General features: G+C 42.0%; 1 protein-coding gene across 31 annotated transcripts in view; it reads right to left on the bottom strand.

The window, feature by feature from the left end:
* The window catches only part of NRXN1 (neurexin 1), a 1129265-nt gene that overhangs the window by 598676 nt on the left and 517885 nt on the right, over positions 1-12704 (bottom strand). For 22 of the 31 annotated variants that reach the window (XM_048518867.1, XM_048518884.1, XM_048519026.1 and 19 more), the window contains 2 exons: positions 4406-4609; positions 1868-1894 (listed from right to left, as the gene is read on the bottom strand). In XM_048518867.1, coding sequence (XP_048374824.1) covers positions 1868-1894; positions 4406-4609 — 231 coding nt within the window. The remainder of the gene's footprint in view (positions 1-1867; positions 1895-4405; positions 4610-12704) is intronic. The other 9 variants (XM_048518927.1, XM_048519000.1, XM_048519088.1 and 6 more) reach the window with 1 other exon arrangement.

The raw sequence follows: 12704 nt of genomic DNA, 5'->3' as shown, positions 1-12704 counted from the left end.
AAAACACACACCAAACCCAAACAAACAGTGCTTTGAGAGGAGTGTTTTGGCAGTAATCCATCAAGCACTTTTCCTCACCAAATCTAGTAAATACTGTTGAAATGACTCAGACTGAACAGTAGCATCATTTAGTACACAGAAATTCAAGAGATGGTCTAGCCCAAGTTAATCACTCAGGTTCAATATAATTGAAGATGATTACAGAAAATTACTGAGCGCGTACTGAAATCTCTCTCATTAAACTGAGAAAAAATTATGCTGAATTGGGTGAGTGTTAAACATGCTTAATTTTGCTTCAGATGAGCTTAGGTTATTTGGTGTAGTACTAGAGTATAGTGTCCATTATGTCCGATAAATATTTATATTTTTCTTTAAAATAGCTCCACATTGCCCAAAATGAAACTAGAATGTATTGTACTTACAATGGAAAATTTGAGACCTCCAAAGACTCAATATAAAGTCACAGTCCATCATCCTCTTTCAGAACATAGCATCTTAATCCAAATAATATCAAAAAGGTTGAAAAGTTATCATCAGTTCACGGTGCATGGCATACAATAAAAACCATTCAATCTACGAGATCATTAATGATGAGTGTGTAAAAGAAACCATCACACAACTATCACTTCAAAGGCCATAAAACCATATTCCTTTATATTCCTATAGTATTCTCTTAGCATCCTACACTTAGTAATATTTATTTTCTGTGGGGAATAAATATCTCTCTTAGTTTGGAAGTATTATTGTAATAAAAGAAGCATGTATGTGATTGTATGTGACAATTATGACAAAACCTCTTTAGGGCTCGGAAGCACACACAGGGACTCATTTGTTTTATGGTTGCCCTATCCTTTTCAATGATGTCCCATGTATACACTGAGGATCAAATGGAACATCTCTGGGCACAAAATGAATGGGGCAATCCTATATGCAGTAGAAATGGAATCCATGATATTGGGGCGCAACAATATTGGCACATACTGAGACAACGATTTGGAGTTCTGCAAGATATTTTTTTCAAAAGGCAGGGTAAAAGTATTGTAAACAAATGAAAGGGTTATATGAATGTAGAGTGTATTTTATGGATTCTTGCATCTGACTGTTTGGCTACTGCAACATGAGTGCATGCCAAGTATGGTATTGTTCAGCCAACAGAAGTGCTAGAGAGCCAACACGATGTGGTGTTTGGAATGTCAGACTAAGATCTTTTAGACTTCCTGCCATGCCATGGAAATGTGCTGGTTGTCCTTGGGCAAGTTTCACATTCTTAGCATAACCTACTTTACAGGATGACTGTGAGGATAAAATGGATAAGAGGAAATTGTTGTTAGCCACTTTGGATTCCCATTGGGGAGAAAAGTGGGGTGGTGGTGGATGAAATAAGTAAATAATAAAAATACTTCACATTATTATCGCAGCTAAAATGTTACAGATGCAGTATACACATTGTCAAAAGCAACAGTCACAGAATGAGCGAGTGAAAGGAGACCTTATCCAAAAGACTAGAAGGGTAATTGCCACTGTAATTGCCACTGATGAAGTGTGTGCTGTAGTTAAATAATACTGGTCTGAAGATTGGTGTGACCCTCCTTCTTTTGGCAGAACTCTTTAATCTTTAAACTTCCTGCAGAAATTCCTGAAACATTTTAATTAGGACCCCCCCCCCCACTTCCCCAATCTGCTTCTTTTATGTGAAGTACTGTGCATGTGTGAGGATTTCTTTGCACAAACATGTAGTTAGCTGTGTCCTTTTAAACACAAGTAATTAACTATGGGACAACAATACACACAGCATTTTAATCTAAAGCTGGTAAAATATTGCATAATGGAGGAATAATAAGTTGAAAAATTTTGAATTGGCACTTACTGGAATTACAGTTAATCCTGATACAGTCTAGATGGGGAAGAATAGATGAGAAATGAAAATTTATCCTTCAAAGTAATAGCTGCAGACATCCAATAAAATCACAGTCCACCCTTCTGGGGACAGACACATGCAAACATGGCCACTGTGTGTTATTATTCTTTCTGTATTGCTGTATAACGCAGATATATGGTGAAAAAACTTTATAAATAGAAGTGATAGTATAGGGTAAAAAAATATGGCCAATTTCAAACAAAGCTACATGGTGACAAATCTAAGTGAGGAAAAAAGGTTGTTAGAAACTGTTCCAGATGCTGGGTTTTAGTCAGCTGCCACTTTCTCCCCCATGTATGAAAGAACAAATCAATCTTCATTTTAATTCAAAAGTGCTCCGTCACAATGGGGAATAGAGCAAATCAAGCCCAAAACCGCATGTTCTGGACCACAGTTAATCCCGCAAAGGAGGATACCGTTGTAAATATGTACAATTATCCCCAACTACAGTACTTTGAATTATCTCCCAATGCCTAGAAGATTCATTGCCGACCTAAAATAACTGAATAAACATCAGGAAAGAGATTCCATTGTTACATCTAGAAATGTTTCTTTTAATTGGAAATTACAGTGAATCATGACTGTGGTTTCTTTTTTATGCTTTCCCTTTAGTAAGAGATATTTTTTCACTGTCATAATTAAACTTGATTTCTAATAAAAGAAAGAAGATTTCATTTAATTCCTATGGCATTTGGAAAAAGAAAGACATGCCTTATACTACATTTCCTGTGGGCAAATTAAAAGTTGATGATCAAATTACGAGTATTTTCAGTTATTCCTCCTTTAAAGACCGATGAAGATCATCAATCGAATCTGCATACACATGTATAAATACATACACACATATGTATATATATTAAAAATAGGACCTAGATTTTGTTTCCATGTAGCTGAGTTTGTCATGTGTCGTCAACCGCATCAGAAAAGTGGTAGCAAACAGCCAAGAAACATCGCCTACATGCCTCATTCTACAGAAAGCGTTCTTGAAAGAAGCCCCTCTCCTGGCCCTCTACAACACAGACTTTTTGTCTGTTGAAACAATGCATCTGACTGCAAGTATTCTAAATTTTCACTAGAGGGCTCTCAGTGAAGTCCAAGTAGACTGGGAGTTCACTACTCGATATATGCATGAATTCCCTACTCCAAAATCTAATTAGCATCATCACAATTCATTGACCTTGCTTTCCTCAAAAATGGAGGTTGAATATATTAATCTAGCCTTCTACTTTTATTGCAATTTAAAAATGAAATTATCTCCTAACTAGTTTTGAATGTGCTGTACAAAAGGTCCTGAAAATAAAGCAAAAAGGAAGTTGTCCTGGTAAACCTGCATTAGGTTTCTCATTGGAATGTCTGTGAAAACCTCGGAAAGCAGGGTTTTATTTCTGCAGAAGAGCTTATGTTGTTTGTGTTCACATGGCTGTTCGCTGAGGGCCGCAGACTTTGGGCATTGAAGGGTTGTGTTATTGGTGACACAAAAAATCACTATGAAGTTTGTGCTTTAAAATAAATAAAAAGATAGAAACAGAGGAGAAGAAAAAGAAAAGGGAATGGAGAGACAGAGGGATGGGTTTGATAGTGTATAATACCAGGCTGCTATAAAGAGAAGACCAAAGTAAAGACACAACAATTGTGACTTGCAATTGTTATAAAATTTTGCATACACACAATTTGCACGCTATGCTATAATGCACTGTTAAAAAGGAACAGAGAAGTTGCCAGTTTTTACATTCACACTTTGTTCTTATGACAGCAGCAATCACATTGAGCAAAAAACATTGCTCCTATGAACAACTTACTCTCCTTATCTCTTATCACTCTCTCTCTCTCTCTCTCTCTCAAACACACACACACACATTCTGAATCCATTCTGCTCATGTGATTAAGCTCAGATGAGCAGGTTTTTAGTACCATCAGCTGCCAGAGTATTGTGTGAACTGACTCCCCTAGAGCCTCACCCAGCACCCTATAGGTGCTCTCCTCTAGACATGAAGCTCTACTGGGTAACCATTTTGCCACCAATTTCATAGTTGGTAGAAACTTAGCAGCTGTACCAGAACTTTTCCAGCATTAAAACAGAGATTATACATCCATGGTTGTTCTCCCATGTACACAAAAAGCTACTGGATAGGAATCGTATCAGTTTTCAAAAAGCTTATGGAAATGTTTATGATCATGGACGGGTTTGTGAATTATGCACAATTATGAACTAACGCACCAGGCATGCTGGTCTTCTCTTCTTAGAACAGCCCACAGTTTAAATAATTGTGGTGTGTTATGGTGGAGAATGCAAAGATTTTTTTTAAAAAAATTAATGGACTTCTAAAAAAAATACATAATGCATATACATATATATGCACGCAGGTTACATATATATGTCACTTTATTTTCCAGTGGCAAACAGGCCATTGAATAAATGTTTGCAGGCAAAAATAAAGGGGAATGGCCAAGATGTTAATTTTAGGGTGGGGATGGGGGGGATGTTACCTAGGTTGACTGTTAGCTTAACTCGTCCTGCATCCAGCTCTAAACGCAGCGTGTCAGCAGATTCCCTAGAAGTCGTGGCCATTAAAATACCATAAGCCCGCTGAGACCTGAACCGTAATGACACGTCTTCCGCTTCAGTGTGCATCACCACAGGGAGCTGTATTTTCATAAACATGCTTCCATCATAGCTTAGAACCGTTGCCTCTGAAAAAGTACAAGAAAAAAAGGAGAGATATGAGTGTGGACTTTTACATTTCAAAATGTACAGAGTAAATGCAAGATCCATGGCAGAATGTGTTGTGAAACTGGACCTGCAGACTGGCAGTTGCTCTCCAAGGTTTCAGGAATTGGACTCCCACTAGATTTGCCATTTACTTGCTAGAGATTTCCCACTCCTAGCTCCAGTTGCTCACTGGCACTCTGAAGGCCAGTGGGAGAAAAAAAAATTCCTCGTCAGCATTATGACACTAAATCACTTCTAGGGAAGACGTGTCATCACTCTGCTCTAACAATTGCTAGAAAACTACCATTGGACTTACCCATGAAGGGTTCTTCTCCATTGAGCAGAAGAGGACATCTGGGTATTCTTCATCAACCAATCAGGGAGGCAGGAATACTTAATTGATTTCTAGCTTCCTTGGTTCATTGGGATCCACCCCTTTTCCCTCTAGTTTGGAGTCTCTGCCTAGCAGTACCTTAAATACTCCTTCATTTACTTAAAGCCTTCCCTGATTAAACCTGAGAGAAGACCCACAGAACAGAGCAAACTGAATGAACAGAGTAAACAAACTAGGTTTAACAGGGGAGATCCCCAACAAACAAATAACATATATATGACATCAGAACCAGGAAGTTTAAGAAGAGAAGAAGAAGAAGAGTTTGGATTTATACCCCACCTTTCTCTCCTGTAAGGAGACTCAGGTGGTTTACAAGCTCCTTTCCCTTCCTCTCCCCACAACAGACACCTTGTGAGGTAGGTGGGGCTGAAAAAGTTCAGAAGAACTGTGACTAGCCCAAGGTCACCCAAGCAGGAATATAGGAATGTGGAAACACATCTGGTTCACCAGATAAGCCTCCACCACTCAGGTGGAGGAGTGGGAACTCAAACCCGGTTCTCCAGATTAGAATCCACCTGCTTTTAACCACTACACCACTCTGGCTCTCTTAAAACACTTACATAATGCTGCCTTGCACCAGGAGAGGAAATAATGACTGATGGGGGGGGGGGGCAGATGTCCTCTTCTGCTCAATGGAGAAGAACCCTTCATGGGTAAGTCCAATGGTCGTTCTCCATTGAGCCAGAGGACATCTGGGTGACGTTCCACAGCAGTATCCCTTCCTATAGGGTGGGGTCGTAGTTCTCTCCTATGACGTGTTCTAGGACTCTACGACCGCCGAACTAAAGACATTCAGTCTATAATGTCTCACAAAAGTGGAGAGTGATGACCACGTCGTTGCCCTTCTACTGACACTTTATTATTGAAAGCTGCATTGGTGGACATATTGCATACTGAATGAGCAGTGACTCCAGTGGGAGCAGATAAACCTTGTACCCTATAGGCTTCAACAATGCATGGTCTGAAATGATATTTTAGTCCCTTTGTTGTGATTAGCTACTGAAATGAAAAGTGCCTCTGTTCTCCTAAACTAATGCGTTCCTTTGAGAAAGGCTTTGAGTGTTCTTCTGATGTCTAACTTGTGCCAGTAGACCTGTTTGGGATGTTTTGGCTCTGGGCAAAAGGTGGGAAGGAAAATTTCCTGCTGTCTATGGAATCTAGAACTCACTTTGGAGATGAATGCTGGATCCACACATAGGGCCACTTTGTCCTTATGAAAAATACACAAAGATGGCTTTGCCAACAGCACTGCCAACTCCGATACCCTTATTGCTGATGTCACCGCTATAAGGTAGATGACTTTCATTCTCAAATGTTTCAAGGAAATGTACATCAATGATTCAAACGGCAGCTTGGTTAATGCATGCAACACATTGTGTAGTTTCCAAGCAGGAAAATTGTGTTGAACTGATTTATCTTTAAGTCCAGCTCCCCAAAGGACCCTCCTGATGTGAGGGTGTGAGCTCAAACTATGTCCCTGTAGCGAATGGACCACAGAGGCAATGGCCGCTACTTGCTGGTGAAGGGTGGAGGATCGTAAGCCTGAACTGAGACCATCCTAAAGAAAACTAAGGACCTCACCCTAACTAAGGACCTCACACTTAGGAGACATTGGTTTCACCTTTTTTCTCCAACACCACTGCACGAATGCCTCCCAGGTTGTGTTGTAAATCTGCCTAGTGGAAGATCTCCTAGAGGCCAGGATGGTGTCTGTAACTCCAGCGCTGTACCCTTTGGAAATTAACAACCTCCATTCAATTTCCATGCGGTCAAGCTCAAGCGCCCTGGATCTGGGTGAAGAACAGGTCCTTGGTGGAGAAGATCTCTGTGTTGGGGAAGGTGGAGTGGCATGTGCGTCGAAAGGTTGAGAATATTGACGAACCACGGTCTTCTGGGCCACCATGGTGCCATCAGGATGACTTCCGCCCTCTCCTGTCTGATTTTGTGCAGGAGTCTGGGAATCAGAGGAATCAGGGGAAAGGCATACAATAGGCCTGGAGGCCATGTTGAAGAGAGTGCATCTGTTGCTTCTGCTAGTGGATGTTTGATCCGCAAGAAGAATCTGGACATGTGTCTGTTTTGGTAAGATGCAAATAAGTCCAGAACTTGTGTGCCCAGTGATCATGCAATCATCAGGAAGACCTCCTTGTTGAGGGACCACTCTCCTGGATGGATTGTCTGCCGGCTCAACCAATCTACCTGAACATTGAATATTCCCTGGATGTGTTCTGCTCAGACTGACCTGAGATGTATCTTGGACCACTGTAGAATAAGATTGGCTTCCTTCTGCAGCAGGGAGGACCTGGAACCGCCTTGACAATTCCAATAGGCTTTGGCCAGGGGTGGGATTCAAATAATTTAACAACCAGTTGTTTACAAACACCATTTTAACAACCAGATCTGTCGAACTGGTGCAAACCTGCTGAATCACACCACTGGTTGTTATCCAGGGGAAGGCAATGGCAAACCACCTCTGAATGTCTCTTGCCCTAAAACTCCCATAAGGGGCCACAATAAGTCAGCTGTCATTTGATGGCACTTTGCACACATATGGCACCACCTAAACCTGACATGCTTGTCTTAACCCAGCCTAGACTGTTGGGTGGAACAAAGTAGTCTGACAATGGGAATACAGCAGTGTTTATTCACAATACAGCAGGGGTGAAAAGGCCTGGAGCAACACCATGCACTTGACACACTGTTTTGCTGCCAGAATCCTTGAACTCAGCCCTGAATGCTTATTTTTCTGGCTAAGCAGTTCCTACAATTGGATCTCCATGAACAACTGTTGTGTTAGAGAATCTACATTACAAGCTCCCCTCCCCTTGTTCCCTATTCCAAAGAGACTGGTAAGCTAAATGCCAGTGGAGCAGAAGTTTATGCTCCAAACAACTGGAATAAATGTTTACTAATGTGCTGCTCGTTAAGCAATTGCAGCCTCTAGGGCAGGGAATAATAACTTGAGTATCATTTCTGCACTGGGAATGCAACAATGTAAGGGAATAAAATGGGTTTATTAAAACACTACTGGAGGGCAAATGTATGTGTATGGGGGGGAGGTTATCATGATGTTACAATTATGGGAAGGTTCCTACTGGATATAGGAGACCACTCAGTGCAATCTGAACTGCAAAAATGAATGAGCAAACTTATTACATCCACATATTAAATATATTAAATCCATGAAACTGTCTTGTACAGAATCAGACCATCGGTCAATCATGGTCAGTATTGCCTATGTTGACCAGCACCAGGATCTCAGGTAGGGGTCTTTCACATCAGCTACTACTGGAAGTGTGAAGGACTGAAACTGGGACCTTTTGCAGGCAGATCAGATGTTTGTTCACTCAGCCCCCCCCCCTCCGCCTTTTATACAAAGTTACATTTTGAATCTGCACCACTTGTGACTCACCAAGCCAGCCTAGCCATCAGATATGAAAGGATACCAGGGGCTCAACATCTTCTTCATGTTTTATTATCTGCCTGGGCTATGAGTAGATTATCATCAAGGATCTGGCAGGCTGGTGAAATGTGATTGGCCTGGTTTTCATTTAGAAGCCCTTCCACTTCTTTTTTCCTTTTGATTTGCTTGTTTACTGTTGCACTTTGCATTGAGTGGATGAGTGTGTGTGTGAGAGAGAGAGCTGCTCTGTGTTCCTCTGGTCCCAATGGCTAGATATAAATGAATGAATGAACAAATACGTAAACTGTATTCACCCTGTATAAGGTTATACCAGGGGCCTGCAACCTGTGGCTCTCCAGATGTCCATGGACTACAAATCCCATCAGTCCCTGCCAGCATGGCCAGTTGGCCATGCTGGCAGGGACTGATGGGATTTGTAATCCATGGACATCTGGAGAGCCACAGGTTGCAGACCCCTGGGTTATACTCTAAAACATCAGTTGCTCAAAAACAAGGGCCAATTTTCACGAGTGAGGCCAAACTTTAATTGCTTAAAGTTTTCACTCCCCATGGGGCTTTTTTGTTCTTGCATTGATATATTTGGGTATGAAAAAGGAACTGCATCATAATCTCTCCTAACAATGAGTTGTTTCTTTCATTTGTCGATAGCCATGCCAATACTCATGTAGCATCTTAGCACATCGAAAGCATTTTCATGTACATTATCTCTGTAATGAAAGCTTATGAACTAGTAGTTTTATTATTGGGACCCGAAGCTGAAAAAATAGGAGCTTGTCCTGTTCACTCAGTGAGTGAATAGGAGAAGAGGCATTCAAACTGGGACCCTTGTGATACACAACTGAAACCCTTAGCTACTATGCTATATTAGCTCTGTCTTCATTTAGCTCACACTAACTGCAGATCCTCTGAAAGGAACATACTAGAGGTTTTCATTGATATGCAGATACATTTTAAATTTAATCAGTTAATTAAAACAGAATGAATCAGTTAAATGACAAAATGACTAATTAACAAAAAAAATCTATAGAACAGTCATCAGGCCTGTTTAAAATAGATTTTGGAGCTTGCATTACCAGCAGAAATGGAAGATGCAAGAACCGTGAGAGCCTCACAGATACTGTAACATAGGAAATGCTGAGGACGAGGTTTGTTTAATCCTGCATCCTGGCTTCTATGCCTCTTCCATATCATTTCTGTTGATACATTTTACCTTGAATGGTTTTTTTTGGTTACCCTGTCAAAAATGCACACCTGCAAAAGGCACTGCCAAGAGGCAATCATGTACTGCAAGGTTCAATAAAAATCAGAGAGAAAAGCCAAATTATATTGCCATGACATCTGTCCTGCCATCTGCTAGAGCTCCCATAAACAAATAAAACCCATCCAGAGATTATCCTGATGTTTATACTTTAGGCATAAGCAGCCACAGCTTACAGTGGCAGAATAAACACAGAACACTGCAGCTTCTAAGACAATTAACTCTTCAGTAACTCCAATGCATCTGGAGTTACAAAAGTCTCTAAAGAGGAGTAAAAGCACACCCAACTTTCCATCCCAATGCCACTTCATGATCCATGCCTTGTATTAAAATATAGGGGGGTGATTGCTCTGTGATATCCAACACCTCTCCCCTCACTCCAAATGGTTTTGATTTACGTTGAGGGCCTCCATACAAAAATGGATAGAAGGGACATCTATTTTCGAAGGCTTTCACAGCCGGATTCAACTGGTTGTTGTGGGTTTTCCGGGCTATGTGGCCATGGTCTGGTAGATCTTGTTCCGAACGTTTTGCCTGCATCTGTGGCTGGCATCTTCAGAGGTGTCACAGAGGGATACCCCTCTGTTATACAGTGTGTAACAGACTTCCCTCTGTGATACACCTCTGAAGATGCCAGCCACAGATGCAGGCAAAACGTTTGGAACAAGATCTACCAGGCCACGGCCACACAGCCCGGAAAACCCACAACAACTGGACATCTATTTGTTTGAAACAAACAAAAAACCTTGAGGAGGCTTGCAGCAAACGCAAACCATTGAACAATATTATTAATGAGAAATACAGAACTATTTAAATGGCAATCTTGAAAAAAAGTCATCTGATAAATTAAAGACAGTACAAAGAATGTACCATACTAGAACTATAAATCCACAACTACCTGCTTGCTCAATAACCATTGGCCTTTTGGAAAAGGTTTGGACTTGCACCTTTTTCAAAAAGGCACAACTATTTTGCTTACATATCTACTTATTGTTACGGAAAGTAATACTCCTTTCAGTCTCCATGGAGGAGTAATTCCATAAGGTCAGAATCACTGTGGTAAAGGCCCTGTTCCTTGCCACAGACACTCTCACCTAATGTGATGCTGGTATACTAAGCAAGGACAGTTCAACAAACTGAGCAGGCCAACTCTGAAAGAAGAGCGGCCCTGGCCATGAACAGCTTCAAAGGTAAGACCCAACTCCTCAGATCTGCACTAGAAGCAACCTGCCAACTAATGTCACAAAAGATACTGAAGATGTTTCCTTCTCCTTGTACATAACAAGAGGTAGGCAGTGGTATTCTGTGCCAGCTGAAGTTTTCTCATTTTCTTCAAATCATACTAGAAGTGGAAAAAAAGTGTGAAAGGGTCTGCTGCTTTTCCAGGAAGGGGTGCTGCCTGAGGTAGATAAAATGTGATGCTGGCAGAGGAAAATGGGGGGGGGATAGCTTTTAGAGACAACTCCTCCTCTGCCCTCCCAAGCCCAGGGGTGTAACTTGGGGGCATGTCCCCTGCCCCTGGAGGCTGGCTTTCAGAAGCTGGCCTGCATGGAGGGGGGGGGGGCTCAGGAGGTGGGACCACAGCCCCTAACCACGCCCCAACCCTCCATGCAGGAAAGCTGGTTTTTGAAAGCCGGCTTTCCTGCACAAAGTCAGGGGGGTTGGGGGCCCACGCTCCTGGCCACACCTGCCCCAGGCTCCATGCAGGAAAGTTGGCTTTTGAAAGCTGGCCTGTACAGAGGTGGGGGGCTCGGCGGCAGCAGGTGGCCCAGGTGGGTGCTGCCCACTGCCGAGCCCTGCCCTCTGCCTTCCTGCAGGCCAGCTCCTGGGGCGGGGACTTGGTGGCATATGACTGGGGTGCATGCCATTTGGTCACATGGGGGCCTCCGGTGCCCCCTCATGTGACTGAAAGGCATGCGCTTGGGGACATGGCTGTCACCATGTCCCTAGGATGGTATGCCCATGGATCCTGCACACTGTTGGTGTTCCTCAAAGGACCAGGTAAGGTCCAGGAGAACCTTTATGGTTCTTAGCTAGCCAGGGAAAGTACATAGATAGATAATAACCTAAAATGAGCTTTCATCCAAGAGTTCATCTGAGGCAAAGGTGAATGACTGCAGCCTGCTAAAAGGTGACTTAGTAATGTAACAACATCTTGAGGTTGATGCAGCATAACGTTGCGTATCAGTTATAAGATAACTTGCAGGTCTCATGCTAGGGATGGAAGTAATGTGGTCAGGAAAATCATGTGGTTACAGCCAGGGTTATAGTAATAGACTGAATAGTTATATCTTATATTAGTAATTTAATATTACATGGTGTGTGTGTGTGTGTGTGTGTGTGTGTGTGTGTGTGTGTGTGTGTGTGTGTGTGTGTGTGTGTGTGTGTGTGTGTGTGTGTGTGTGTGTGTGTGTGTAAAGTGCCATCAAGGGACAGTTGACATGGCAATCCCAGCAAGAGGCTTTCAAGGCAAGTGATGAATCAGAGGTGGCTTTCCATTGCCTTCCTCTATCTGCAGAACCTTCCTTGGTGGTCTCTCTTTTGAATACTGACCCTGCTTAACTTCCGAGAACTGATGGATGGGACTTTGATTCCTTACCACCATATGGCATACAAGGCTTGTAATAGCTTTGGCCTTTTGGTCTGTGGTAATTGTGAATGTGGCTCCAATCAGGCCACAGACAGTGTGAGCTATACCTTATTATTCCTTTACATTGGCATGGGGAAGACCACCCAGAATAAATACAGATGTGATGGATGTAGCAGCAAGGGTTTTTTTTTCCAAAATCAATTTTGAATGAATAGTAACAGAAGAATTATCTTGTGGGATCTCATCCTCCTTCAAGTAGTTGGCCAACTTGAATATCTTTTGTTTCATCCAATCAATGGTTATTGGCCATGGCAGCTAAGTGGAACCTTTGGTTGAGATATGATACACCTCAGAACAGGTTTAATCAAGAGTGAAGGGCTGATGCTTTCACGCTCTTCGTAGAAATCTAG

The sequence above is a fragment of the Sphaerodactylus townsendi genome, linkage group LG01 (assembly GCF_021028975.2).
Source record: "Sphaerodactylus townsendi isolate TG3544 linkage group LG01, MPM_Stown_v2.3, whole genome shotgun sequence".
Lineage (NCBI taxonomy): Eukaryota > Metazoa > Chordata > Lepidosauria > Squamata > Sphaerodactylidae > Sphaerodactylus > Sphaerodactylus townsendi.
The sequence above is the reverse complement of the archived record's forward strand: the minus strand, read 5'-3'. Positions and strand labels throughout refer to the sequence as shown.